Raw genomic sequence first — 27,590 nt, forward strand, 5'->3', positions numbered from 1 at the left:
GTTTGTACAAACAAACGTGTTTCAGTTACCACTTGCATGCTATTCATTAAGAAATTATTACATTTTAAAATGAATGAAGCCCGATACCAGTCATGACCAAAACACAATAATGCCTGGAAAGGAAAGAGTCATGCTAGCGGCCATAGATGTGTTGCACAAGCATATAAAAATGCACACTCACTTCCTGTTTCATAGCACTGCAATCATCACTCAGGAAAAGACACCTCAGTGTCACCTGAGATGTCAGCTGGCAAGATTGAAGAGGTCATGCAGTCACTTGTCTTGCTTGAACTATTGATTTAGATTCCTCTTGACGGAATCACAGAAACGATTTATCATTTGCTGATTCGGAATTTAGCGAACAGCTCCAGCTATATGCCTGCATTTTCATTAACAGGCACAGGATTGTTGAAACACTTACAATAGAAATGTAGGTGTAAAACATTTTGTTATAGTGAACAAGTTAATTCACATATGTTGTATGTGCATGTAAGTTAAAAAGGCTTCACATTTTTAAAAATGTAGCTTTCTACAAAAAAAAAAAAAACCTGATAAGAAATGTATTAGTCATGACAAATGTAAGTAGGTACTCCAGTCTGCCATGTGAAAAGAGAATGCATGGATAAAGACACATAAACACTAATAGGGATTTACTTGCTCTCTTAGTCCATGTTTATTACACAAAATGAACATCAAAAACATCACTTTTTATGATGAAATGATAAGTACTTTAACCCAATAAGCATCTCCTACTCAGTTGAAATATGTCCTAATGTGCGACCATTAGTCAGTATAAGTAGCAAAAAGGATGTCAGTGAGTAAATGCTCCATGAAAGAAACATTCAACACAGAAAAACATCTGATGGCATCATAAATAATACCTTCCCAACTAAAGTCAAGAAATGCACATAACACAACCAGCCTTTTGTACAAAGTTATAAAAGAGAACTCACATTTGAAATCTATGATTACCAAAGATATGTCGATTCAAGATAAAGTCCATGAATTTAAATCAAAAAGTCACAGCGAAGGTACAGTACATGTATTCAGTTCTATCCAAGGCAGAAAACTCACAATGTGATACTAAAGATATGTTGGAATCTCACATGATGGTATCCAGTGGCGGTTTTAGATCTGGGCCACATGGGCAATTGCCCGAGATGGCATTCTCTATGAGGTGCCGCAAGGATAAGGGGGAATAAAAGATCGATACGTATTTCTGCTCTGTGCTCATTTGATCAGGATATGTGTGTTAGATGGGCATCCTCTATAGGCGAGATACCGACGCCTCACATACTGCTCACATGAAGTGGATAAAACCAAACTAATGAGTCACAATGACACATTATCATCACAAGTCTGGCAACAAAAAACAAGGAAGTGATATGTGAGTGCGCAATGGAGGGATTTAAATGAGAATTAGCGCAATCGCAACGTATTGAAATCCTAGAGGCAGTGGCGGTTTCCGGCATGTCGATGATGTATGAGAGCACAGGGCGGCGAAAAAATAATAATGATGGCGTGAAGTGTTTTAGTGTCTTGTCAACCAGTGGTGGAATATATCTATGTGGGGAATTAGCGCCCCTGTGTTGTGTGGGCGTCCATGCGGCTGCGCCGACTAAATGATTATGCTACAGCATAGTCTTGCTCCTGTAATGGCGGGGGGCAGAGTTCGTGACTTGCAATTCTCTGCCAAAACGCTAGGGGCAGTGTTTTCCAGGGAGTGAGTAACCACAAACTTTGTTGACGAGCTAATTCAGCGTCCTGTGTAGTAGAAGTGAATACTGGCAACATCCAGATCGTTGTTAGATTTTAAACTAATATTTTGACGCAACAGTCATTTTTATTGTATGCTGCTCAATTTGCTCCATTATTTCTTTTGTTTTGACGGACCTTTTAGCGCTTTCGTGGGAGGCAAAACTGGAAATGATGTACTAAAAAAAGCTGACCAATCACAGGTCTGTGGTCCGCTATGCCGTTAACACAAGGTTTTTGGGAGGTGCACGTCAAGCTCCACTGGAGGATTTGGAGGGGTAGGAGTCAGCCGTCATTGTGACGCGGTAGCATAAGTGTTGAGCGCAGAGAGCACCTGAATTAGACGCGGCACGCGTGGCAGCTGTGGGGGATGGTGGTCTTCAGGCGCCACTGAAACTAGAACTGCAACTGATGATATCTTTGCGGCAAAAAAAAAACATTGTTTTTAAGAAAATACAAACCACCATACAGTTTGTATTGATAATGAAATTGAATCACCTTCAGGTGTTAATACACTATGTAGAAAGGAGGTACATAGTGAAGAATTGTTAGTGGATCTGCAAGGCTTCTGTAGTCAAGGCTGGAGTACTGACCTGAGTGTCGTAAGTCACAATGTTTTCACCCCCTTTGAGGCATCTGCAATGCTTGGCGGGTCAGTGTGAGCATGTCGTTGCACAACTGAAGTTGTTTTGGAACCTTTTTTAATTAGTCAGCTTGGCTCCAGTGAATGCCACATACATTCTGAAGGAGGGTTGGAAAATTCACAACTAAAGCACTTCAAAGCGTGTGAAAGAGGAGGTCTGGCCTACTATGTACAACAGTGGTGAAGGTAAAAGTGTGGGTTTAGAGTACATCACGGAAGCACTTACGGAGCTCAAATAATCACAGTCTCCATGTGAAAGGCATGTGAGCAGGTGAAGGACGGAGTGAGTTTCTGGAAGGGGATAGATGAAGGTACAACAGGGATGATACTGGGGGACGTAAAGGCAACAGAAGAGGAAGTTGGGGGCAGGCTGGCCCATCGGGAGGGCGGGCGTCGATTGGCTGGACGCGCAGGCTTTGCGAAAGCATTCTGGCTGGAGAAGTTGGAAGACTCTTCTTTCTCCTGTGGAGAAACATATAAATTAACATTAAGGATGATAACACCGTCCTATCAACTATCAAATCCAGCCACAGAGATACTTTACATGAAGTCATGTTTTCCATCTGTAGTCTTCTTGGGCCTGGGGAAACAACAAGTCACATTTCAAACAGCATTAACGTTTTCAGCCTTGTCTTGTGAAAACAATGGCAAACACAAATCTCCTTTGTTCCAGACAACACAACTGAAAAGCCACCAAAATACCGTATATCAATATTTTCACAATTTTCATATTCAGTGGACATATTCACTGGACTGCTTCTGTTCTTTTGCACATACCAGAAATAAACAACATGCCCATCAGACTGATCATTCAGGTGTGCTGCTTTGGATGATATTAGAATTGTCATTGAAATATTTTTGACAAAAATGTAAAATACGGTACTCTATCCTGAGCATTGCAACCTATCAATGGAAAATGTGCATGAAGTAGACTTGACCCACCTGGACTGAAAGCTGTATCTGTGCCACTCCGGTGGTACTATGGCTGTTGAGTGTGGTGACTGACTTTGTGAGTGACGACTGTCTCAGAGAAGGGTGCATGTTCAACCCAATGGTGTCTTGCTGCAGGCTGCAGTTAGTATTTGAAGCTGTCTCATCCTGTTGGCTCTGGTGCTGTTGAGCCCGAGATGCAATCTCATAGTGTTTCAGAATTCTTTCAACTGCGCCATAATTAGACCGTGAACCCTCAGGCCGCGGATACGCAGCAAGGGTAAGGGGCTTCCAGGGATGGTCATTCAATATTCGAGGTCCAGGTTTGCAGCCATCTGACTGGGAGGGGGGCACAGACCCAAGTTTTGACTGTGTCGTCAGTCTCTCTTTGCTCTGTGCAGAAGGCTTTTGGAGTGAGCTTTCAATCCCAGATGAGTGAGGCTTCAATCCTGAGGAATAGTCCTTCCTGGAGGTGATGTCCTCCACATTCTGACCTGCATGGATATTTGCAGACAATACAGGCTCAGAAAGGGGAATGTTTGTGGCTGCTCTGTGTTGTGTTTTCCTGGAAGGACTGCTTGTTGTTCGAACCTTTCTCTTGACCTCAGAAAGGTGCGCAGGACTGTGAGTGGTTATTGTGTTTGCCTCCCTGACTGCAATATTTGATTGTTCAGGTGCAGTGACAGAAGTGAAGTCATGCTTCTGTCTGATCTCTTGAACATCAGGGCTACATCTGATTTGATCTGGGGTGGAAATGCATAATTCAACTTCAGTACTGACATCCAAGACACTAGTGATTTCATCAGGGTGATACCTGGGAAATAAAACCTCACTGGACACAGAATCTGCTAAGAGGGCTTGTTGACAACCCACAGAGCGTCTGTCAGCCTCTGTAACACTGTCTTGGTCCTCCACCCCACGGCCCATCTCTGCCTGAAACAAGGTTCTGTTGAACTCTGCTGTTTTTTGTTCCAGTGTGATGTTTCTCCTGGAACCCTGTAGTTTGGGGCTGGTCATTTCCAGCGAGGACAACAGCAGATCTGCAGGTAATTCTTTAACAATTGGAGGCATTTGTAGCTGACGGTTGTGTACATTGCCAACACCATGGTTATAATGGGAACACTCTTTTGTTGAAGTCAATATGTTGGCTTCAGAGAAGCTTTTCTGGACAGCCCCACATGTGGACAACTTATTGCTCGTACACTTGCTTGCATCACAAGACCAGCGGTTGTGGCAGCAGCCAATGTTACAGTTGGAATTTGCAGGAGCGAAGCATGATGCTACCACACCATCTATGAAAACTTTTCCTTCATTTTCTTGCAGCATTGCCTCAAACTTCCTAACAATGGATGGGCTTCTACACTTTTTGTTTACGAGAGCACACGGGCTGTGGCACTTTGTCATTGTTGTCATGGGGGATTCAGGGATGTGGAGTTCTGTGTCTGGCTGGGAGGAAGAGCTCAGATTCCGGGAGAAGCTGCGGGGAGGGGCAGGAGGGGCTGCTGTATCCATATCAAAGAGTACACCCAGGCTTGTCTGTACATCTCTGCAGCTGTCGGTAGAATTCTTTTCCCAGGAATTGTGTGATCCCTTTTTGGCCCGCCAGGTGTAATCAGGTGACAAGGTGATCCAGTTTTCCCTCTCCAATTCCTTAAGTTGATTGTAGATTTGGCTGAGGTCACATGGTAGCTGATTTGAGTTCAAGTCGGTTTTATCCATGGCCAAGGGAATGTTCTTCTCTTCCGAGAGGCACAGCAATTCAGATGGATTTCTGAAACAAATTCAACCATGCAATCCATATTACTTGTACTGAAATCCTTTCATGTGTTTTTTTTTTTTACTGTACAGTCTTGTACTTGTTTATCCCGGTGAATTCGATCCAGACAAAGTAGGATTCAATATTCATAAACTGAATATTTGGAGCATAGAAAACCTGACATGAAATAACTCACCTTACACTCCTGTGTTTACACATTGCGCAAACTATGGGATCATTGCAGGGACATAAGAGACGGCCACCGCTAGCATAGCAAGCTACCAAGCTGACTAGCTAGCCTCTCCAATTTACTTACTCTAAACCTAAGAAAGTGTTTCAAATGGAGTGAGAACGAAGTAAGAAAAAGAAACTTACCACTTCCACATAGAATGAGAGAACTTGTTTTCACGCATTCATGTCAAACATGCTAAGGCTGACTACAAGCAGTGTTAAGGTAATCTAACGTCATGTCTCATCCATGTAACATTACTGACACCTAGCGGCCAGAATTATAACTTGTCTTTCAATATTTTTTTTTTTTTACTAATAATATGCCATAGTCAATCATGAAACAGTGCCCATTCATTAATTAATAATTTTTAAAAAAACTGTGATAGTGATGACCGAACCGCCACGTAGCGACCAATTTGTGAGATATACAGGTTGCGTTGCTGTATGACTTGCCAATCCCTCACTACACAGGTAAGTTAATAGTTCAGAGTTAGTGACAATAGGTAGACCACAGCTATAAAGATGTATTTACTTTTTATCCCCACTCTTCTTTTTGATCTCATCCTGGTAGCTACACAGCTCTTCACTGACACGTGCGATCTCCTTTAGAGCCTGGAACAAACAGAAAATGGAGAAAAAAGATGTCTGGCTATTGTTCACCGCAGAAGCACAAAACAAAATCCAGTAAATCATGGTAGCTATCAAAAGGGACACTAACTCCATGTTTTCTTCCATTTTCAGTTAATGTAGGAGTTGTCCCAAAACTATTGTTCATATAATTTATAATGATTATCTGTTGAATTAAGAAAAAACTCACAGCATTGAGAGCAGTGGTGCTCTTTTTCTTCTCACTGGCATAACACAGCTCTGCTGATACAGGACTTTCTTGAAGGCTATGATGAACATTTTTTTCATTCCCTAGGGAGACATCTTTCGGTGCCGTTCCACATCCAGACGATTTAAGGAAAATAACTTCAAGTTCGGAAGTGTCCACAGCTTCTGTTCTATTAAGGAGCAAGTCTCGAGATCTCAATTCGGGAAGTGCACCTTCATTCCGTGCAAATTGATCACCTGCACTCAGTTCACAGAGACTGTCTGCTTGACAACAGGTGGTGGAATGAATCTCACTCCCCCCACCGTTGATAATATTGTAGTGGCCAAAGCCAGGTAAAGGCTCTGACTGACTGCAGCTGCTGAGTGGCTGTGAAATGTCACTCAGCACACTGGAACCAGTGCTGAGTGAACGTATACTGAGGTGATGCTCTTCTCCCTCGCCCCGCCTGCCACCAGCCGATCCAGTCCCCTCTCGCTTGGCCCTCACCTCACAGTACAACTAAAAATAGGAAGAAGAAAAACAATGTAAAGACTTGCCATAATATTTAATACAACAAACAATGTACTTTGATATAAAATACACTCAAAGACAAATCCTAAATGAATAGGGGTTGACACAAAATCAGTCATAATCAAGGAAAGAAATACATGAAATAGGATAGCTTTGTCCTGTAACCACAGAATCCCAAAATAGCAACTTTTTCATGCGAACTCTATTGACCCTGTCCGTCAAGCAATGTCTAGATGGCACAGCCTTTAGGCCTGCTTTGTTCCCAGGCTATTTTCCTTTCTCATGATCTGACTATTGGAGGACAAATGGCAGCCATGTGTTATCATCAAAGCCTCCTGCCCTAGTCCTGAACAAGCTCTCCAACCATTTTTATATGATTATCTCATTTATGTATTAATTCCATGTTCTGGGGATATTAGAGTTTGTCTTTACCTCAGTCTTTCTTTAGCTACTGTATGTTATTATCTAATTGGGGCAGCATTATCTCATCCATAAGGGCTTGGACCGGAGGGTCATGATCTGAGTCCTGCTGCGGAAATTCAACTAGAGGTTGCTACTCTTCCTCATAATTACTGTTGAGGTGCCTTGCTGAAGGCACCAGGCCCCCACAAACTTAACTCAGGGGCGCAGTGATTGTTTGCGTTCCTGTCACTCTGCCATTTCCTCTTACACGCGTGCATGTGTGTGATGTACAACAAAATATGCTTTACTGTACAGCAGTGTGAAAATTTCCCTTCAGGAGTTTTAAACAGTACAATACATGTATAAAAAAAATACATAAAAAAAAAATATATATATAAGTAAAATAAATATTATTAAAGCTGATAAAAGCTGAAGTATACGCTACAGCTACTACGCCAGCCCTTTTGAAAGTGTCTTGATCCTGTCAGAGCTCTTTGGTGGGGGTTGAGCGTGTGATTATCTGCCAAAACTTTAGGGGCAGTGTTTTCTTGAGAGTGTGCGACCACAACTATCATTGATTAGCTATTGAGCTTTTTGTGTAGAAAATAGCTAAACAGTGGTGAGTGAAGCGACATCCAAATCGGTGTTGGAGTTGGAACTAATCTTTTCGAAACAACAGGCACATTTGTTGTTTCTTGTTTTGGCCGACATTTTGGCACTTTCACGGGAGGGAAACAACGGAAATTATGTACTAAAAAGGCACAGCAAACACAGCTCTGCAGTCCATATCACCATTGACACAAGGTTAGAATTTTGGGGAGGTGTCGGTTTGGAGGGGGAGGAGCCAACTGGCATCATATATGCCGGCGCTGTGACGCAGCAGCATATTTTAGCCTTTAATTTTACATTGTTGAATCACACCACATCTGATTCTTTCCAAACCATTTGCTCTTCAGAAATGAAAAACAGTCACAGTAATAGCTATCTATAATCGATACGTTAACAAAGGAAACCCATGGCAAGTCTATCATGAACATTTTTTTTTTAAATATGAATTCATTGGTCACTGAAATTACCCTAAATTAATTTTGAAATATTTTAAATGTTCAAAAATTAAACCCATTTGGCAGACTGGCGGAAATAAATAAATGCCCAAATAGACTACAAATTGTATCACCCATGTGTTGTTGATGTCCAGTCCCTTACATTTTCTAACACACAACATTTCCTGTTGACACAAGTCACAAACAGGCTCGTTCTGAACACTGAGCAAAACAACTGTTGCTCCTTTCCTTCCACTACATCCTATCCTCACACTTTGCAGCTGCACAGTTCAGGAATATTGTTTTGACAGCGTCACCAGTCTACAGGATGAGAAGACGAGATGAGATGACAAGCCACGCACTATTTACACAAATTAAGCAAAGCATATTCCTAGTTATAACTGTAATTTGTATTCAGTGACATACCTCTTCTATTTTCCTTTGCATATCCTTCAGTTGGCTCTCCCATTCCTTTCTTTCCACGTCAAACCTCCCCAGTAGCTCTGCTTTCTCCTTCAACCAGTCCTTCTCGTTGTGCTCCAGACGACAGCGCAGCTCCATGGTGGTCGAGCGAGTGTCTGCCAGGAGCCTCCGCTGCTCCTCTTTGTCCTGATGGAGCGTCGACGTTGATGAATAAGGACCTGCTGCAGACTGGACACCTCCACTTGTCGACCTACAACCTTCTTTGGCTTCCAGCTGAAGATACGCAGAGAAGGCATACATAAAAGGAAAGAGACAGTGATGAAAACAGTCAGTGGTTTGCGATGGATTGAAAGAAAAGAAGGATGAGAGCCAGATGGGAGAGAGCAATTGTTAAAAAAAGAAAAGGAATGAAGAGAATGAAGGAGTGGCAGGAAGAGAAGGTGGAGGAAGTGGGGAAGCAATGTACCATAGGGATGAATGTTAGTGGGTTCAGTGAAGACTGAAAGATGAAAATATCCTGTGAGAACTCACACATGGGGTTAGTGGGTTCAGAGGTCAGACCTCTTGTCTGTGGTCCTTCACCAACACAGGATGCAGTTCAGAGCCCGACAGAAACTCATGATCTCAGTCAAAAAGCAGTGAGCTTGATTTTACAATAACACAATAGAGCCTTTCTGTATGAGGCCGCTATCTATTTCTAGCTATTAGATTTGGTTCAAGTTGATACATTTAAATAATGTTATGAATCAGTGTACTGACAAAATGGTGTGCTGCCTCATTAAATACATGAAGGCCACAAAACTTTTATGACATTATTGAGACTGTCTCTGATGCGGCAGACAAGTTGATTGCATTAAAGTCCAAATCTTTGTTCATCAGATAAGATACAGGGAATGCTAACCTGAAATGCCTTCTACAAAACAGCTATTATAAGGCAATCCTGTAAATAGTAAAGAAATGTCAATGTGCTTGAGTGAATTCTGTGGTGAATACTGTAAGTGCAAAGGATGTTGTCATATGACTGGAATATGTCCATGGCAATGCTTGTACAGTATACTGTACATGTACGTATTTGTTTGTGTGGAACGAGAAGCAGGAGAGAATGCGTGCAAGTGGGTCTTAAGTGTGTTATTTCAGTATTGAGTCACAAAGCCCTCTTACAAGCCTCAGTCATGGTGCTATTTCTGCCTGCGGCCTGGGGTCAGGAAATTATAGTCTTGACAAACACGTCACCCCTTTTCTGTCTGCCTGAGGTTCTTGTTAAAGTTATCTTGAATTACAGATGGTCGATGATGAGTGCCGTCCACACCAGGGTTTATTTAAACATACAAATGTAAACAAATAGTAAAAGTGCAAAAACAGGCTGGCTGATTGTCAAAGTAAAATGTCTAAGGTTGATAAGGTGCCAAGTAACGGCAAAAGAAAACTTTCCCCAGAAAGGAAACCCTGACAAAGCTGTACATGCAAACAGGAACATCAGTCTGCCAAATTTCAGCAAGTGTAAAAAAAAACAAAGTCAAGTTTAGTCTGAAAATGCACTCAGTGACCACGTCTGTCACTGTGCGGCAGAGAATATATAATGGTAACTGTGTCACCACGGTGACCCACTATTTATAGTGGACACTAATGTCACATTCCTAAGGGTGGTGGGGAGACTAGGTAAAGGCAGGAGGGGGATTTGGCTGCTGAGAAACAGTGAGATGTCTCCTCGCTGCCAGCAGCGTTCATAAATCAGCAGTGCACAGAAAAATCTGCCCGGAAATATCTGGCCTAGGACCTCCAGCTTGGATGCTTGTCTTGCATTTGGTGGCGAAAGAACCCAAAAAGAATGCAGAAGCAATGTTTGGTGGATTGCTCTAATGCATACTTTTCACAATGGTGCAAGGAATGAGCTGATTTATCAGCCAAAATTAAAAGAAGATAGCAATTTGCCAACAGTGCTTCAGTTTATTTTTCAATCATTAAAACAAGGAGATATCCAGGCTCCATCTCATGTAATGCAAAATAATACAAGCCAGTGCAGTTGAATTTGGCTTCACTCTGTTTAAGCTGTGCAAAGCTACAGCAACATAGACCATTTTAAATCATCCCCACTTAGATGTTGCTGCAGTTTGATCCTAATGAGGACTCTTAAGTTGCATGCATACTTGAAATATGGTAAACAGGCAAGAGCGTGGCAGGATGTACCATTTGGACAATGGAGCAAACCCCACCCAGCATAACTTTGCTGCAAGTCATATTTCCTTTGGTCTGTTAATTCAATCAATATGGTAAACATCTGGAACAGCCATGTCCACGTGTATTATCCATTACAAATAACATTCATGAGTAGGCTGCTTATATATCGTGTAACTAGGGATGTCCAATATTGGCTTTTTTGCCGATATTGTCCAACTCTCAATTTCCGATTCTGATATCAACCGATACCAGTATGTGTAACATCACATATATGTGGAATTAACACATCGGTTGTGAAGCTAATGCATACAGCATCAGCAATTAGCTTCTCAATGTGGCTGTAAACAACATTGTACAACTGTAAGCAAACATCTGAGAAATACTGTACTTGCGATTGGGCATTGGCAAAGAGTGGCTCGAGGAACCCCCCAAATTTGGTGAATCCGGCGTCTTGCACGATGGAAAAGGGCTGGTTATCCAATGCGATACACTCCATGATTTCCCGATGGATGGCTTTCGCCCTGGGAATTGGAAGTATTGAAGAAAGAAGTCTTTGCTCCGTCTCGCATAACCAACGATTTGCAGTCATTGCAAATCGCAAGTTTAATATCCGAAGGAGACACCACAGACATAACGATAGTCAGGAGCGAGCTAGCTTGTTACTAGCTTGTTACTTTTTTCATCGATTTTCTTTATAGGGAAAAAACCCGATGTCGATATTGACCGATATTATATTTTTATGCCAATATTGGGACATCCCTAATTGTAACATAAAGTTTGTTTTTTATAATGTGTGCAAGCATGTATATGTTGTTATTTCTGTATTACTGCAGTGATTTCATGTGTTTGTCAGCTTTTTATTCGGACGTCAGCATGGTTTCCTGATCAAATTAATCAAATAAAAGATACTCATATTGGTAAGACTTCAGATATCAAAGCATTGTAATGGATAGACAAAACCCAGTAGCTCTTTGAAATTAATGCCAGGATGCACATTTAGCTGTGAATGAACATCACCTCCTTTGTTGTGTTCTCATGTCATTGTTGTCAGCCAACCTCTTTGATTGTGTCTCTTGCAGTGTCACGTTGGCATGCCTTCAGAGGATTGACAAAATGGGCTTTTTGGCAAGTACATGACCAATCGGACCTGTCAGTGATCGTCCCTGCATCACATACATTTTTAACCCAGATTCACACCCATAAAGTCACACAACTTGAGAGCACAGTGCACGGTCTGCCAAGTGATATGTCAAACACTATGGCAGTGGCATGCAAACTTAACTTTCAAGTATTTTCTAGCCATGTCGGTAGCTGTCAGTAATAAAGGTTAATAATTTATTCACTTGATGTTTTAAGTTAGACAGCTGTGTGTGTCTGGGCTAGGCTGGGAGAATGGTGTTTATCTCCATAGGGTGCAAATCTTTTGTCTAAGTTGAGGGCTAGAGTTGGACAGTGTCCAAGGTGACTTATCACCCAGTCGTGTGGGTGGCAAATGGGCTGTTTAACTTTCACCAAAACCAGACAAGACAATATGACAATACGACATAAAGAAATACAAAGGATTACTGTATTGGGAGTAGCATAACAAAACATTATGCATGCACTACTATGTATAGAAACTTTTGGTGTGTTGGATAATTGCACACACTCTTTTATTGTATGGAGACAAAAAAAAACTAATTATTGTATTTTACCTGTGCAATCCTGCACTTGAGCTCAGCCCTCTCCACCTCCCAGCCACATCTGTCTCTGGTGTACTGCAACTGCAGCTCACTCCTCTTCTCTTCCTCTTTCTTCACCTCCACCTGCACTTCATCCAAAACTGTCTTCAGGTCCAGCAAAATTCTACGGTTCTCCCCTCCCTGCACACATTGAAAATAGTTTTAAACATGCCAAAATTACTCAGTTTGCCTTCTCAAATGATTTGATTCATTACTGAAGAACTGAGCACAAAATTCAGGTATAATCATTTCACGCCTTATGTATTCTGAGTTTAATTGCACGACGTGGTTACCACTGACAATCCTGCACAGATAAGGTGATAGGATGACAATAATGCTCATTTAAAATGAATAGCATGTTGTAGTTACTTGTATATCAGCCACTTCTCTTAACAGCAACTCCTTCTCCCGCATCCATTCCTCTTTGTCCTGTACATGCCTCTTTTTCAGATCCTCAAATTTCTTTTTTAGCTTTGTATGTTGTTGCTGCGGGGCTTCGGGACCAGGAGACATTTGTCCGTTGAGGACTTCCAGCTTTAGCCCGGCACCCCCCTCACCTCCTCCCGGCGAGGCGCTGCTGTGGGGCTCGTACATGTGACTAAAGACGGTGGGCGGAGAGGAGATCCTCCTCATCGGGCTGCGGCTTTTGCCTCTGCCTCTTTCTGTCTTCTCCATTCGGGTACACGGCACAAACTCCCATCCTTGAGACGGGACGTAGCCCCCGCCTGCACCGCCCCCACCGTGTAGCCCCGTTCCGTTTAGAAGCGCGTTCCACATAGCTCCGCCACAAGCAAATAAAACTTGACAATATCAAACAAACTATGACTATTACATCGGGTTATATTGCTGACCTGTTTGCAATGGCATTAAGTTATATTTACAACCAACCCGACGTTTTAGTCATTGAATGCAGCAATACAGAAATGGTCCAAATTATCCAAATCCAGCCAAATCCCCCGAGGGCCAAGCAGCAGCTCCGAGGGCAGCAGACCTCGTGCAAAATTTCATGGTCCCCTCCATGTGTGCACAGACAAAAGATTAAGCCTTCATCCTGTAGCTACTGGGTTCCTGTTGAAAGCTTTCTTTTTTTCTCTCCACTTTGCTCGTAATGTCACTTTTAAGGCACATACGACGACAAACGCCTAGTAACCACGACACCACTCGAGCAGGAGAAGGTGCCAAAAATATCACGGAGCCCACTCGTGTAAATATGGGAGAGCGGGAGTATTTTTACACCGTGTAACCATGACTTTACTTTCCAAACGCCAGAGAGATGAACGAAGTTAGGCAGACACATCAATCAACAGAATACCGTCGCCGTGGCAACGAATTAATTTGCACACGAGCTCTAGAGGATTGAAAAACAAAATTAGCAATATGCTAACCCACCTCGGGCAACTATAGGCGTGTAAAAACAACGTTTCTGCAAACACAAGTTAGCTTAACAACATAAGCCAGCTACATCACACACAAATACATAGCCACTTGTGTCAAACTCAAGGCCTGGGGCCCAAATCTGGCACGCCACATCAGTGCAGAAATTCCGCAAAAGTGCAGAAATAGTGCTCCTATTATAGTATATTATTATAACTCCTTTGTTATACTGTACACAAAACACATGGAAGAAAATAATTATAATTCATTCCTTTGCTTTTGGTGCCAAATTGTGTCAAACATTTCTCTCACCAACAGAAATTTGGCCAAATAGACCCTTACCTCTAAGTCCAATGTAGCTTGATGACTGCCTGTATTTCCAGGCAGCTACTAAAGTCTTCATGTCAAGCAGAGAAGTACAGTAACTTATTGGCTGAGTTTCTGTTAAAAACAACTGCAGCGGTACTTCCCACAGCTAGAATCATGTCATTAAATAAGAAATCTCTGTTTTGCTCTCTTGCGCACGCTCTCTCTCTCCCTCCCTCCCTCTCTGGGCAAATAACACAATATTCTCGTTCATTCACTTTCAGAAAAGGCTATATTTGTACAATGGAGTGTATGGTTTTTACTAAAATAAGAAATGGAACCAATAAGAATGTAGGCTAAAGGTCAAAAGTCTGACTCTTGCTTTGCTTTTCCATTTTTTTTCTCAAAGGCTTGGTAGTATGATGTCTGGAAATTGAGTTTTAATATTGCAACACAATCTATATTAATGTCCTCTATTTGGGGGACTGAGAAAGTTTTTGTTCTGTAATTTTTCATCAAGTAGAAAATTGATAAGTCGAACTGTCTGTCTTGCTTTCTCTCCACAATTGGCTTACAGTAGATGTGGAATACGACTCCACCCCTCCTCATCATCACTTCAGACTCTTAAATTTAATTAAACTCAGATACCTTTTTGCAGCAGACGTCATGTCGTAATCCCATAGACGCACTTTCTTTTTTTGGCCCATGTCCCATGACCTTTGAGAATTACAGAACAAATAAGATACACACAAACGACACTATTATATACCATATAACTTATGGATTGGATTTATTTTAAGGTACAAGTATGTTCTGTTTGGACCTGCCCTTTTAGTAGGGCAAAGTCCACCCAGATTCTTTTGTTCTACCATTTGTGAAATAATGCTAAGTGTCTCAAGTCAGGTTTACGATTCAATAAAGGTGTAGATACAAGCAATTGTAATGCCAGCGCTGGAGAGAACAATCAGCCCACCAACAATAATAATAATGGATTTGATTTGAAATAGTGCTTTTCAAGGCACCCAAAGTGCTTCACAATGGCGTGAACCCATTATTCATTCACTCCTCAGTCACAGTGCCCTGGGGTAGTCTGACAGAAACGTGGCAGCCAATTTGCGCATACGGCCTCTCTCTCTCTCTAACCACCACCAAACATTCATTCATACACCATTGTGGGCAGCACTCGAGGCAAGTTGAGTGAAGTGTCTTGCCCAGGAACACAACGACAGTGGCTGAGTGGAGGGAACGAGGATCGAAACGCCAACCTTCCGGTTTCTGGACGACCTGCTCTACCTCTTGAGCCACTGCCAACCAAGGTTTAGCGAGATCCAAGCAATCTCTGAAGTGAAAATGAGTTTCTCTTCTTCATCTGTCTGCTGTGGAGGCAGTCCCAATGATCAGTTAACTTCCCGATAACTGTTTGTTGGTGCATTGGTGTGATCTATTTTCAACCAATCCTTGGCTGGGGGCTAAGTGCCTCAGCTAGTAGACAGAAAGGAAGAAAATAACAGGGTATCTTTTGTTCCAAGTGAAAGGTCTTGTAATTGTTGGATCTCTGTTGTAGATAAAAATATCCAGAACAGAGTGGGAAAATATTCTCTTCCTAACACCTAACACTTAACTTCCCAAAATGTAAAGGGTCAAGGGTACAAAGAAGTACCTTTGTGGGTACCACCCCTTCAGACAAACACAAACTCAAACTCAACAGTGCATTCCTACATAGCCTAGAGCAGTGTTTCCCAACCTTTACTGAGCCCAGCCAGGCACATACACTACCTCTCAAAAATTTGGACACATTTCCTCATGCTATTGAATGGAAAGGGTGTCCAAACTTTTGACTGCTAATGTATTTTACATTACAAAAATCTCAGCACATCACCAAACAAAAATGTGGGAATGAAACAGGTTCATCCACAGGTTAATTGTGTACCACCTGCCTTAGTGGAAGAGCATTTCATTATTCTGTCTGTAACTATATAGTATATCCACGCTTTTCGCAGGGGTTACTTTCCAAGACCACCAGCAAATGGCGATTAATTGAGACGATTAATTTTAGACACATGTCCATGTCCATGTTCAATCCGAGTCCCGGTGTGTAAGTGTCACTTTTGCGTCTCACAGCAACTATGGTGCATTCAAGGGCCACGGAACAAAGTGCAAAATCCTAATCACACACAGTGAGGAAAGAATAAAGATGTAACATGGCTTTTTGACAGTGATGCATGTGCAGGCATCCCTCTCCACTTCGCGCTTCGAATTTCATGGCTTCACTTTAGCACAGTTTTTCAAAAAGTTATTAATAAATACATTATATTGTTTTGTGGTTGAATACGGATTATTATTAGTAAAAAACATATGCATATTTAAGCAAATGTTATGTATTTTTTGGCAAAATTACTCGATCCTCAAAACAACAGGCTTTTATTGCAGGTTTGAATTATATCACAACAGCCACAATGATCCCTAATTAAAACACGGGCTACTGTTGTGACTGTTACCCACACAAAAGCTGATACTGAACTCTGAACCCCTGGCGTCACTCCCTGTCCGCACGTCACTCTGCTCCCCTAGGGAACACATTTACAGTAACACACACGAGCATCAGTCTTATTTATGTCTTATTACTCTTATTATGTATTATTGACTAATACGAGCATAATGACCATGGGGTGTTAATTGTTACAAGTCTAGAGGTCTCTAATAATGTTAAAACCCGTATTTAGAAGATCATAAGCATGCTTTCTATGCTCTTACTACAAAAATATTCCATTTATAAATACATAATCCTACTTTGCAGAGATTCACGTAGCACGGTCGAGTCTGGAACCAATTAAACGAGGGATTACTGTATGACGTACAATTTACCTGTATTATCACACATTTATAAATTGTTACTAACTTAGAGTGAATGAGATGCGTTTTCTGCGGAAAAAATGCCTATTCTCAGAGGAAAAAAATTAATATAAAAAAATTATTGTTTCACCATAAATCCGCAAATTGACACGATCGCAGATGCTGAATTGCAAATATGTAAGGATCCACAGTTGGATAGGTGAACATTATTATGTAGTAAATAATAATGCATTATTTGTAGTAAATAATTCATCATTTTTGGGCCAATTAAGTGAAATTAAACAATTTCCAACACACAAATGTGCGCCGGCACAGTGGTTGGGATCATTGGCCTGGAGAATATATCTAATTATACACCTGCTAGGTTACATTTCAAGTTAATGAAAATTCAGGACATACTCACCTAGCTATCCACTATCTCCCAAAGGTGGCTGTACTCCAACAGAAGGTGAAAGCATCTGAATTGATGAGTGGCTTCGGTCGTACTTGAAAAATGATAATGCTTTGTACCTAGAGTGACCTTGTGTAATACGTTCAACATAACAGAATTAAAATGACTGAATCAATGAAAAAGACAACAAAACAAAGATGCACAATGTATTCATTGTGAGCCCTACAGAACAAAGAAAAGGGTGAAAAGAAACACAAGTTTAAAAATGGTGGCATACGAGAGTGAGGAAAACAGAACAAGAATGAGGATCAGCAAAATAATGGGCTGAAACATCTTGATGAGTGAAACGAAAAGGGGAGGAGGAGCAAATTGACACGTAGTTAGAATCAGTTAGAATCAGTGATATACAATACGGTGCTAAAGTCATAGGCCACCTCAAGCTTTCCTGTTTCCTTTTTTCACAGCCGTCACACATTATTTATTATTATTATTATTATTATTATTAATATTTTTATTATTTTTATTTATTATTATTTTTGACATATTACATTTAAAACCAACAAATTGTCGAACAGACAAGTGTTACTAATGGCATTCATTAGGGCTCCATTCAATTCACTGTAGATTAAGAGACATCGGTTCCTACCATTTCTCAAGTGCGAGACGAGTTCACACTAAAATGTGTTACCTCTTAAGCCTTTGTACATAGTTTTTGTCTTTTTAGCCAAATACTGGATATATAGACAATCAAATAGTGTTTGTCAGGGTTCCATATATCCATACAATTAACACAATGATGACGAAATAGCAGTTATTGTAATTAAGATATTCTAATAACAACAGCAATACATATTTATATATATAGTTATTGGCAAATCAGCCAAAATGGTGAATTTTGCACAGTGCTTTATATGTGGCAACAAACTTACAGATAGAGGTTCCTCTGGTTGTTTGTCATCTTGTTTAGGAACATCAAGCCGGTCAATGAAGCTCTGTAGCTCCTTTCTGAAGGCTTTCATCTGCGCGTTGATGCGATATAACAACTCATGTTCTCGGATCCTGAGAAGTACAGTAAATGATAATTTCATAACAGTCCAAGTCATCCTGTGGGGTCACATATGATCAAGTTCACGTCTTACATACCTGCCACCTTCCTCGTCATCATCCAGCCTGGCAAAAAGCTCACCATTTGTAACATAAACCCGAGCCTCAGCAATGATTGTGCTGGTGTCAGCAATAAGCCTGTCAATGGTCCGGCCCAGCCTTTCGGCCTCAATTCGGATGTCTATCATCTGCTGCCGGTCCTTCAGGCTTCTGGATAAAAAACGGCTATCCACAGGCGAGTAGAGGGAGCGTGTTGGGGTAAGGCAGCGGATGTTCCTCACTTCGTCCGGATCACTCTCACCTCCAATGGGGCCCTCCCTTTTACGGTGGGGTGGAAGTAGGCGAGGTGACGAGGCCGAGGGGGTGTCATCGTCTCGCCCTCCGTCACTTTCAGCGTCACTGTCTCGCGGGCTGCCTCGGATGCCCAAGTGGGAAGCCAGGTCGTAGCGCTGCATGTTAGATAGCAGCACTCGATTCTCGTACTGGAGCTGCAACACTTTGCCACTCAGCTCATTGACCTGCAGACGGGCTGCCTTCAGCTCCTCCTGGAGCACCTCCACTTTAGCAGAGTCAGCACCTCCTGGGGTTTTGAAACAAGCCAACAGTGAAAAGTGGGACACCTCTGCAAATGAGACTTTAATGTGCCCCTCTTGCGGGCCTTATGAAGCACATTTTTCATCAGATACACATGTATGATTGTTTTCTTACAAATAACTTAAAAAAGGAAAAACAAACCTCCTCCATGTCTGGAACCAGCTTCGTGGGATCCGGCCTTGTACTTCAGCTTGTTCAGCTCATTTGTCACCTAAACACAAACAGGAATGTCAAGTCCCCTGTTTCATTTGGGAGACTTACAACCTGGCTGAGGCCACAGAAAGTGAAACAACATGTCTACATGGTGATGATATAAATAGTTCACATCTTTTAATACTTCATGTATAAGACACAAATAGCTGTCATTGTAGTGATTCAAAGTCAAATTAATGCAACCAAAAATAACAGCAGATAGGAGATGAAATCGTAGAGCTCTTGAATTAAGCAGCAGTGTTTATGCTATCTGTAGTTAATTTCCTTCATGAACAGTGCAATAAGTTCCCAATTTTAATGTTTTAAAGAGTGCCACATGATTATTCACCTTTTTGTTTTCCTCCTCCACATCTGCTAAATTTCTGCGCAACAGTTCTGCTTCATCCTCCACCAGTTGCAGCTGCTGCCTGAGCTCTGAGAGTGCTTCACCCTGCTCCCTGCACTGTTGACCTCCACTGCCATCACCATCCACTCCTGCAGCCGCCAGGCTGTAGTGTAGAAGACACAAGTGCTGGTAACTGTTGTTTTTTTTTTTCTACAGCCTCAACAAAATAAGTTAATAAATAAGTGATGTGATTTGATGATTTGCCATTCCATTATAACATTTATTATAACATTATTATAACATTTATCACCTGTCCTCTCTCATGTCATCCAGCTCTGCCTTGAGTCCCCTGTTCTCCACCTCCAGCTCCACAATCTTCCTCCCCAGGATGTTGGCTTCCTCCTCAACCAGACGCAAACGGAGCTTCAGTTCAGACTCACGCGTGGTAGGAGGCCCCCCAGCTTCGCCTTTAGGTAGGGGGCTGTCCACATCCCCGTAGAAGGAGCGGTACTTCTGCAACTCCTGCTCTAGGCGGTCCTTCTCCTTGTCTATCTTTGCCATCTTTTTCCTCATCAAGACGGCCTCCTCCTTGATGAAGGCTAGCTGACACTTCAGATCTTCATTTTCTTCCTATAATGGTGAAAGATAATTTTGTTTTATCTTTAATGTTGTTTTGTAAATGATTTATGAGGGAGGAAAATGTGCTTGGTTTAGTTGTAATACTCCCTGTTACTTTTTATCATGCCTTTGCTGCAGATATTCAACTGACCCACCTCAATTGGAGCCTGTGGAGCCTTTTTCTCTTTCTGGCCATCTTTACTTCCCTTTCTTTTCAGTGAGAGCTAGCGAGAAACAGAAGTTGCATTACTGCACCATCATCATTACCATCATCATCACCATTTGCTAGTATCGCAGCCTGCAGGGACTTGATGGAGAACAGAAAAACTTAATAGGCAGAAACATGAATAACATCAACATCAGGTATTTCTCACGAATCCCTATAGTTTATGAATGCTGATACATACAAATATCCTAAATACATCTTTAATGTTACCACTGAGCTGTATTGGCATGTTGAATACTACAAATTAAGATTAGGTGCACATATTGTAGGTCTTCCATCCATCCATCCATCCTCTATGCCTCTTGTCCTCAGTAGGGTCGCTGGGGTATGCTGGAGCCTATCCGAGCTTGCCAGCCAATGACAGGACACATATAGACAAACACCCATTCACACTCATATTCATACCTATGGGCAATTTAGAGTCTCCAATTAATCTAACATGCATATTTTTGGAATGTGGGAGGGAAGAGAAAACCCACGCATGCACAGGTAGAACAGGCAAACTCCACACAGGCATGCCCAAACGGAGATTCAAACCCAGATCTTCCCAATGCCCTGATTGTGTGGCCAACATTCTCCACATATTACAGTATTGGAACAGTATTGGAACAATAAATGTCTTTATTTGTGCTGTAGACTGAAAGCATTTCGGTTTTATTTTCATATATTTTACATCTGGATCAAATGCACAACTTAGAAAATAGCACATTTTGTTTGAACTCACCTATTTTTCCTGTGTGCAGAAGTATTGGAACATGTGACTGACATGTGTGTTTTGTTGCCCAGGTGTGTCCCACTCCATTGCTCAATCAATCAATAAATAACACTGAATGTCTATGCTAGGGATAGGATAGGTTTTGCCTGTGTAGACTGCATTTAGAGGTGAAAACAACATGAAAACCTTAGAGCTGTCTATGGGTAAAAAAAAACAAGCAATTGTGAATCTGAGAAAAGATGGAAAATCAATAAGAACCATTGGAAAATATCATTGTGTTGGCCCATGAACTACTCCTCTGGCATTTTAATTTTAAAATTAGAAACAATATTGTATATAGCATGAAATTCACAACCATTCTTAATAAGGGTGCCAGATTCAGACCAAAAGTCAAAATAATTTAACTGTACACGACTAAAAACAGCAGCACTTCAGCTATTACACCCTGTCTGTACAAAGTAACACCTTAAAGAGGCATAAGAGAGCCAAAAGTGATCATTTTAACTACCACAAGGCATGCTGGAAAATGAGTAACTGCACATTCCACAGCTGCAAACCCTTGTGATGATGTGTTGATATAAAATGCTGTAGCTTTTGCCTTGACATTGAGAGAATGACAAAGAGGTGGTTGATCAACAATCATTTTATTCAAACGAACGACTTCACCAAGTCAACAAAGCAAGACATGAGCAGAACAGAAATATTGTGAGAACTGTAAAGAAAGACCCTAAAACTCATGCCCTTGCAGAGGCATGAGTGAAGGTATGACTATCTATTGTTTATAGAAGACTTAATAAACAAAAGTACAAAAGCTACACCAGAAGACCTCTCATTAGCAAGAAGAATAGGAAGGTCAGGCTGGAATTTGTCAAAAGGTACAGAGATGAGACACAAAAATCCATCAGTTCACAAAACTTAAAAAGGTAGATCAGGTAATTTTGAAAGAAGATGACACTTGTTAAAAGTGTTACAAGTTTTATGGGCTAATGATTTTTTAGGCTCAACTCTAAAAAACTTTTCGGGAAATTCCTGCCTGACCTTCCTATTCCCATGCAGTGGTTCTGATTTGTTTTCCATCTTCTCTCAGATTCACAATTGCTTGTTTTTCCACCCATAAACAGCTTTCTGGTTTTCATGTTGTGTTCACCTCTAAATGCAGTCTACACAGGCAAAACCTACCCTACCCAATCTGAAACTGCTCTTTATTGATAGATTAAGCAATGCAATACGCCACCCCTGGGGAACAAACACACCTGTCAGTCACATGTTCCAATACTTTTGTTCACATGAAAAATGGGTGGCTTCAAACAAAAGCTGCTATCTTCTATGTCGTGCATCCAATCCAGATCGAAATACCTGGAAATAAAAGCTAAAATGCTGCTGCCTGGTCTCATATTCATCTTTTGATGTCAGACACAAATACCTGCTGTATTTTAGCCTCCTCACCTCTTTTGCTTTCTCCAGCTCATTTTGAAGTGCTTGTTTGGTGACCTCAACTTCTATTAGCTGTTGTCTCAACTTCTCATTCTCCTCCTCTGTCTTTGTCCTCTTCTCCTCCACGTTCTCAAGTTCATGGTGCAAGCGTACAGACACATCTTTTGCCACCTAGGGAAAGACGTATGGGGTTGTGAAAATCACGAGTGAAAATGAAGCCTAAACAAATAACAATCAGTGCATGTTAAAGTTCACCTTCAGGTCTTGCTCAAGACTTCTCAACAACTCTCCATCTACTTGGCCACTCTCTGTGAAGCGGATCCTTTTTCTCTCTGCCTTCTTCAGGCGATATTGGAGGATTCTGCAGTTCTTGTTTGCTCTCTCCAGCTCTCTGCGCATATCCTGCAGCTGGCAGGCGTCTTCTTCATAGAAGGTATCTCGCATCTCATCCATCTCTGCTCGCATCTCCTCGATTTCAGTCTTGCAAACAATGGATATGATTGTATAGCTTCTATAAAGAACATTTCTGCAGGTACCTCAAAAATAACGTGATAATTATCATGCAGCATATAGACATACGACAGGTTTTACATTGCATACTAGTACATGCAAAAAGTTACAATAATGCAAAATGTAAGGAACTAACCTTAAGATCGTCATTTTCATCCTCAAGCCTGTCTATCTCTTCCAGTAGCGTCTGGTCTTGCTGGGGGGCTGGTTGTGGACACTCAGGCTCAGGGGGCAGCTCCAAGGCAGGGGGAGAGGCTGGCTTTGTCTGCATCTTTGTCCCTTTCTTCCCTAAGCTTTTATTCAAGTGAAACTGAATCAGCTCTGATTGTAAGCACCCCTCCTTCCAGAAACCAGGTCCGCAGCCGACTGTGCCCTTAGAGCTCTTTTTACTTCCACTCGTCGCCGCAGAGGCTTCCCCTCCTCTCGTGTTTTTGCTTCTCAATTTGGGGGATTTGGATGCGCAGGGCTGGTCCGACACGACTCGGTTCGGATCGGCTTTAGAGGGGGAGGAGGCATCAGGGCCGAGTCGTGGGGAGTCATCAGATGTCTGGATGCCGCTTCTGTCTGCCGCCGCCCGGCTCAACGTGGGGCTTTCAGCACCAGCAACCTGGACAGCGGCCGCGCCTTTGCATGCAGGAGCGCCCCCGGCCTGCCGATCCCGGCCGGTGGATACAGGAGAATGACCTCGGCTGCTTCTCCCCACTCCTCCTCCTGATGCTTGCTTAGAGGCGACAGGCTTTGACGGGCTGCTCCCTTTCTGTGTCACTTTGGATCCGCCGTCTTTGAGGCCGGCCGGGGAGGAGGAGCGCGGCTGCTTCCGGCTGCTATTGTCGGCGGAGGATGATGGCTGCATCATGGTGTCAGATGATCAGCTCATCCTCGACAACATCATCCCCTCCCTGTAGCTGCAACATAACATCACACTGAATACATAGGTAAGCTTTCCCGTCAGTTTTACCTTTTGACAAAACAGGGCTCAGACATATGGTGGACCTTAAATCAGGCCCAGAGTCAAGTGTTGGTCACTTTAGCCCGGTTTGATGAGATGCATGTGGGATCAGCTGCAGCTCGGCCAATTAGATCACCAATTATATGGGTTATGAGCATAAAAAGGATAGCCGGCGTGTAAAAGTAAAGTAACAGTCATAAACACCATATCACCGTTTTAGATGTACTGTACCCTTATCGTCAAACCTTGCTGATAAATTCCACAATATATAATGTATACCAGTAGAACCCATTTCCTGTCAGCCACCATCTCATCGCTTCCAACACGCACGATGACTCATTGTTACTCTTGGTGGATGAACTAAAAAAGTATCACAGTGTTTATGATGACTTAATAACCATTAAAAATCGACTTCAACCATTTCCCAACCACAATTTATATCAACGATGCTATCTCACTCCATGAAAGAAAAAGCATCTTTAAGTACTTTTATTCCAGGGTGTCTTTAAGATGACCCATTGTGAAAAGCAACAGTAAGTCAACCTTGGAGGCCAGACAGTCTACAGCCCATAATAATATCGAGTCATACCCTTTTTGAAGTAGTCACACCCTCCTTGACATCAACTGGGACAATGAGCATCTAAATGTTATTTTCTTACCTTTTAGTCGGATGCTGAAGGGTAGTGGTGATGAAGGCAGAAGGGATGCCGACTCCACAGCCTCCCATCCACCAGCCACTTCATTTGCATATTCATGACATTACATCATCGCTAGAAGGGCTGCTGTCATTGGTGGACCGAAACGATACAGGAAACACACGGTATCTGTCCCTTTAATGCACACTTTCTGGACATTTATTTTCAAAATCACTTGGGTTCACTTATTACACCTGATAGTGGTTCTTTAAACACCTTTCTGACTGTCCATCTTGACTCTCACAATGATCTATTTTTACATCAGGACTGTAAATGAGCATTGTTTCAGAGGCATTCTCATGTGATCCTTAATCAGATCCCTATGAATACTTTAATAGTACTTACACATGCAGACCAATTATCCCTTAGGGTTATCTGATATACTGTATTTTACTGTCATAAACAGAAACAATGCAAAATCAAAGTAAGAAGATAATATTTGAACAAAACCATGATGAAAACGGATTAAATTGTGAACTGAGCTATCGTTGCTTTTCTGTCCTTTGGTAGTTGAATTGTGAAATAGTCATGAGAGGTTGTATTCAAAGCTGAGCAGCAACATTTACTTTTCCATCCAAGAAATTCCTGATGCAACTGCAATGATGTGTTTAAGCGTGTGGAATATAAGCCCCGGCCTTGTGTAATGCTGTCAGGGGACTCATAATAAAGAAGTGTCACTTGAGGTTCTGCCTGCCAACTATTTTCCGCAACAAATTTTGTGACTCGGTTCTGGGATAAGTTCCAGAGAATCCGCTGTGGCCCATCTCTCATGCTGTATGCTATTCTATTTACGAATCGTAGGATAGGACTCACCTGACTAGTCATTTTGCCTAAACAAATTTATAACATTATAAAATAATGTACTTAGCTACAAGCCAAATTATCACAAGGGCAAAGATTTTTCCATTGCCTGAAGGAGAGCAAGTTTGCAAAGAGCATCAGGCTTTTTGCCAGCTTTTAGTCTTAGCTCATATGAAGCCTGCTTTTAATTTAAAAAACACAATGGTGCAATCATCGAGCTATAGAGTCAAATGACGTTTTTTTTCTTTCAGTGTGTTAACAGATGTTTGTGCTCTCCTTTTTACAGACTCAGCAATGCTCCTCCTCTCAACTGTCCAATCGATTTCTGCCCAATATTATTAGGTGTCATTGTGATTCTTTCAGTGTTGACAATGGGAACATTTTCTTATTCCTATATAAATAACAAATCTGCAGGAACAAAAATGTTAAATTCACCCAAACAGGCTTAACTGTGAGAAAGAGCCATTTCAAAAACAGCTTTGTGTACATATTGTAATATATCCAGTAGTATTGTCCTGCAAAATGATTACCAAGATGCAGCACCCATTCAATTCTCCAATTCTTTCTGTAATTCTCATTTCTTTTATCCCTACTAATCCCCACAACCCGCACATTGTCACAGTAATATAGGATTCCTCACACATAGTCATTCATCAGGAATAAGTCATTTCCAGGCAGGGTTTGAAAACTATCAATACAACAGAACGTAGGGCAGGGGTCTCCAACCAGTAGCCGGAGAGCTACCAGTATCCCCAGCTAATTTTGAGTAGATCACTATTCGCATTTTTACTGTTCAATTCAGACATTATGACTCTATTCAATGACAAATTACGGTACTAAAAAATAGCAAAAGATTCATGACGTGTGGTGAGATTCAGGGCTTGTGAGGCACTGACTGATTTGGATTTTTTTTTATGTTAATACTTGATCATTAAGAGGATAACAAGAAAAAGAAGAGAATAATTAACTTTCCTTAAATATTTTGTTTTCAAATACTTTCTAGTTCCAATTATTTATTTATTTTTAATAGACTAAAAAATATCTGTGGTCTTACCTTTTATTTGTATTTGAAGTACATGTAAGCACCGATACTTCCGATCACCTTCTGTTGAGCATGGATACGTCATCCGCCATCTTGGGAGTCAAATGAATTAATTACTGTAATTCAGCACATTACAAAACGTGAGTTGGGGATAGCAACATTTTGTTCTGGCAAAACAAGGTTGTTCAGTTTACAGTAAATAGGTTACAATAATGAGTAGCTCTTAGCCACTTTTATTTTTTAAACATAGCTATCAGAGGATGGGCCGCACGGTGGTCTCCCCTGGGGTATTTCTGTGTGGAGTTTGCATGTTCTCCCCGTGCGTGGGTTTTAATTGGAGACTCTAAATTGTCCGTAGGTATGAATGTGAGTGTGAATGGTTGTTTGTCTATATGTGCCCTGCGATTGGCTGGCGACCAGTCCAGGGTGTACCCCGCCTCTCGCCCGAAGGCAGCTGAGATAGGCTCCAGCATACCTTCGCGACCCTAATGAGGAGAAGCGGTTTTGAAAGCGGTATAGAAAATGGATGGAACACAGAAGTTTGGAGACCCCTGCCATAGGGAACATCATCGGCATCAGTTAATGCCCCAGGCAAGGTGTTGAGAGTTGGCTGCTGTTATGAAGCATAATCAACTTTTAAAACATCATACTAATACTTTTTGAAATGAATCTCAAACCTCAGCCTGGTTTAACAGTGAGCTTTTTGTGAAATTGTGAATGAATAAATGTTGAATAAATACATTGTGAATATCCATGTGCACCATTGCTTTTTTTCTGTCAGGTATACCAAAACATTGTTTCCATTCCCAGTTGGTGTGCTCCACATATTCAAATATCAGCTGGCTTTGTGCCAGACAGGAAACGGGTTTCTTTGCTGTGAAAGCCGCACATGATTTCCCCCAAAAAGGATGTTCTTCATCTTTAAAATGATATTTCAGATAACTTCAGACACATAAAGGATGCAATATTCAATGTAGATGGCAGTGTACATACAGTACATAGCCTCACACTGC

General features: G+C 41.6%; 1 protein-coding gene and 1 long non-coding RNA gene across 4 annotated transcripts; one reads left to right on the forward strand and one right to left on the reverse strand.

Annotated features, from left to right (window-relative positions):
* Positions 1 to 662: 662 nt before the first annotated feature.
* On the reverse strand, positions 663 to 24,764 carry LOC129184851 (uncharacterized). 3 transcript variants are annotated; one of them, XM_054781263.1, is made up of 17 exons: positions 24,699 to 24,764; positions 23,227 to 23,995; positions 22,836 to 23,060; positions 22,593 to 22,751; positions 20,361 to 20,429; positions 19,898 to 20,217; positions 19,591 to 19,750; positions 19,191 to 19,260; positions 18,495 to 19,035; positions 18,281 to 18,410; positions 12,401 to 12,568; positions 8,532 to 8,801; positions 6,133 to 6,648; positions 5,848 to 5,927; positions 3,341 to 5,099; positions 2,943 to 2,978; positions 2,712 to 2,860 (listed from the first exon to the last, which is right to left on the reverse strand). In XM_054781263.1, exons 2-16 carry the CDS (start codon positions 23,944 to 23,946, stop codon positions 2,949 to 2,951), a joined length of 5,217 nt encoding a protein of 1,738 aa, XP_054637238.1. In that variant the 5' UTR covers positions 23,947 to 23,995; positions 24,699 to 24,764; the 3' UTR covers positions 2,712 to 2,860; positions 2,943 to 2,948. The 3 variants fall into 3 exon arrangements, with proteins under 3 accessions (XP_054637236.1, XP_054637237.1, XP_054637238.1); XM_054781261.1 differs by lacking the exon at positions 2,943 to 2,978 and having other exon boundaries at positions 663 to 2,860; XM_054781262.1 differs by lacking the exons at positions 2,943 to 2,978; positions 24,699 to 24,764 and having other exon boundaries at positions 663 to 2,860; positions 23,227 to 24,416.
* LOC129184854 (uncharacterized) lies at positions 23,327 to 27,318 on the forward strand. Its single transcript, XR_008571988.1, has 3 exons — positions 23,327 to 24,025; positions 24,706 to 24,859; positions 25,822 to 27,318. It is a non-coding gene; the product is annotated as an uncharacterized LOC129184854 (long non-coding RNA).
* Positions 27,319 to 27,590: the final 272 nt, after the last annotated feature.

The sequence above is a fragment of the Dunckerocampus dactyliophorus genome, chromosome 7, assembly GCF_027744805.1.
Source record: "Dunckerocampus dactyliophorus isolate RoL2022-P2 chromosome 7, RoL_Ddac_1.1, whole genome shotgun sequence".
Classification (NCBI taxonomy): Eukaryota; Metazoa; Chordata; class Actinopteri; order Syngnathiformes; family Syngnathidae; genus Dunckerocampus; species Dunckerocampus dactyliophorus.

What these genes read in the sequence shown, in the direction of transcription:
- LOC129184851 (XM_054781261.1), bottom strand. Translation starts at nt 23,946, where the DNA reads ATGATGCAGCCATCATCCTCCGCCGACAATAGCAGCCGGAAGCAGCCG. An exon ending in TCAAGTGCAGGATTGCACAG is followed by an intron (nt 8,802 to 12,400) that starts GTAAAATACAAT and finishes GCGTATCTTCAG; the next exon opens with CTGGAAGCCAAAGAAGGTTG. An exon ending in AAGAAGAGTGGGGATAAAAA is followed by an intron (nt 5,100 to 5,847) that starts GTAAATACATCT and finishes AATTTGTTTCAG; the next exon opens with AAATCCATCTGAATTGCTGT.